This window comes from Priapulus caudatus, unplaced genomic scaffold (genome assembly GCF_000485595.1).
Source record: "Priapulus caudatus unplaced genomic scaffold, Priapulus_caudatus-5.0.1 Scaffold26, whole genome shotgun sequence".
NCBI lineage: Eukaryota > Metazoa > Priapulida > Priapulimorpha > Priapulimorphida > Priapulidae > Priapulus > Priapulus caudatus.
The window spans coordinates 919,443-922,120 of record NW_014577087.1 but is presented as its reverse complement, the minus strand read 5'-3'; the positions used below and the strand labels follow the sequence as shown (position 1 = coordinate 922,120).

At 42.2% G+C, this 2,678-nt stretch overlaps 2 protein-coding genes across 2 annotated transcripts in view; both read left to right on the top strand.

Moving 5' to 3' along the window:
• LOC106814542 overlaps positions 1 to 2,253 on the top strand; it is a 7,304-nt gene extending 5,051 nt beyond the window's left edge. The window contains exon 2 of the mRNA XM_014818861.1: positions 1,302 to 2,253. Coding sequence (XP_014674347.1) covers positions 1,302 to 2,026 — 725 coding nt within the window. The 3' untranslated portion in view covers positions 2,027 to 2,253. The remainder of the gene's footprint in view (positions 1 to 1,301) is intronic.
• Positions 1 to 2,678, top strand: part of LOC106814523 — a 12,819-nt gene that overhangs the window by 5,261 nt on the left and 4,880 nt on the right. The gene's annotated exons all lie outside the window — the stretch shown is intronic.

Sequence of the window (2,678 nt, the reverse complement as noted above, 5' to 3'; positions counted from 1 at the left end):
CTCCAACATTTTTACTTCTTCCTTAGTTAAGTTAGTCCATGTTTCACTGTTATTTAGGAAGGAAGGTAAAACTGTGCATTCGTATAATTTCACTCTTGCTTCTATAGTATGATTTCCATAATTTTGCTCTTCTGCCCATGATAATATTTCCCTCATCATTAACCTACATTTTTCAGTTCGGACTCTTATCATATCATTCTAACCTCCTATATCATTAATTAAATCCCCTAGGTATGTTTATTTGGTGCATTTTTTGATTACTTGGTTGCCTATTAATATATCCTTCTCTATCTTTTCTTTGTTTGTGAATTTTATAACCATTGTATTTGTTTTGTTCATATTAAATTCAAATCTTTTTGATTCAGCTAAGCTGGAACATGACTGAGCGATTTTTGTTACTGTTTTATAATCTCGCGCGATCCAATTCCTAGAATATCGTCCATATATAATCATTGTCATCTTCTAAAACTACAGACCATCCGCTGACCGCTGTGGAGACGTGCGCCGGGTCTCGAATTTGGCGCACGTCTCCACTGCGGACAGCGCTTCATACTTGGTAGCGTGCGCATATCCCGCGGAACTGCGCGTCTCATCACTTAGGATCAACAGCAAAGCTGTGCCACGCAATCTTGTATCATGTCTCTCTGGATTCGGTATATCAGAAGAATACCCGGCTACAGTACACGTCAGTTGAGCGCTGTCGCTCTGCTGCACTTGTTGTTTAGTATTTTGTTGTTTGAGTACAGCGGCGTGCGTGCGGTGTACGTGTGTGTGTTGCAGACATATAAATAATATACCTACACTAGTTAGACTAGTGTCTCTATATATTTCTATGGTTGCAGTGGAGCATTTGAACGGCATTTACAGAAAATTTTCAGTAATAATAGGCGAATGAGAGTAAAGAAACATTTAAAACTGGTAGTAAATACATTACGTGTTTCATTACCATCATTTTATCATTGAAACGTTCTAAGTGCCGGTGATTGTAACCTATTGCTAAAACATGCTGATGCAGATGGGAATGAGGATGTAGCAGCGGTAAAGGTCTAGCAAGTCGCAACACGCAATGCAAGCTCTATCGTAAGCTACACAATCACTCACAAATACATCGGAGGTTAATGAGTTAATGCTAATTAGGTAGAAGGAAGGGGGGCAGAGCTTTCTAGGCAATGTAACCTATCGGGGAATCAGTGCGTACGCCTACGTACTGCAAGCTATATACAAATAAACTCAATAATAATAAAAACCCACAAGCAGAAGCGTGTACGTTGATAATAAGTATATATGGTCTCTCGTTGCAGGTTTTTTGAACTGCGCTGTAGTCGGTAACGAGGCTTTCGTGGGTCACTTCATAGTACGCAGCGACCTGAGAGGAACTGGAATAGGGACCATGTTGCTCAAACGTGTACGTGAGCACGCCGGCCACCGTAACCTAGCGCTTGACTCCGTCATGCACCGCGTACAGTTTTACAAGAAGCATGGATTCACCACGGAATCGTTTATTATGACAAACCGATACTGTACAGTGGACCACGCCAAGATCGCAGCATCCCTGAAGCTGGAAGATGATGCTAATATTATAGTGAAGCCATACAACGAGGAGATGCTGCAAGCTGTACTCGACTACGACAGAACCATCGCTGGGCACGACCGCGGAGACTACCTGCGTCCCTATTTACAGGCTTATAAGAAGCTGGTGTTTGTTGCAACAGATGCTGAAGGCAAGCTAACAGGTTATGTCGTTGCCGTCAACATGACTGGGGACGTGAGTTACGGCATCTTCCCACTCTACGGGGACACGGAACAGGTACTGCGACAGCTGATGAGGCAGGTGTTAATGGCCCTACCGGATGAATCAGAGATCTGCTTACATACACCTGGCGACAACACGCCTGCGATAAAGATGATAGAGGCACTTGGAGCTAGATTTGTGATGCATGAACAGCGAATGTACGCGAAGGACGAGGTGACGCTACCATTGGAAAAGGTCGCGTCTGTCCTTAATGACGTTGCATTCGGCATCTAGCACTAACCGAGTTTCTAATTCGCCGATTACGTTAAAGGTGTTTAAGATTATTGGCACTTTTGTCGTAGACCTCTCCCGCACGTAAAAAGATATAACTTGGGGTGTCGGCAAAGAAATGGTGTTACATTGCTAATTACAAATCATCGGAATTAAAATATGTGCAAGGCGGTAAAAGCAGTAATACAAACATCAATAAGTATAATAAATGTATCATTATTTGGAATACATGTGCTAGCCGTTTACTTCTACATTTCCTGATTTGATGAGTTGCAGTCACGCGTCTGTTAATGAAATCAGATTCGTTGAATAAAAGTACGCGGCATGTGAAATGCTACTTTCCTCGCTTTGCTCCCGACACAGTAACTGGCGAAAGGACAGTTAAATGGAGATACCGAGAGGGAGAGAGAAGGGGAGAGGGGGAGAGAGAGCAAACGAGCGAGCGAGCGAGAGATAGAGAGAAAGGGGGGAGAGAGACACTAAATATGAGCTGCCATACCATATGTATATATATATATATATATATATATATATATCGATAATATTAGTACATAACGACAACGACCACGACACACACACAACTAAGTAGTAAGTAAGGTATTACTAGTAAGTACGGTACGTTAGTTTATTTAACTAACCTAAACTAAGTAAACGG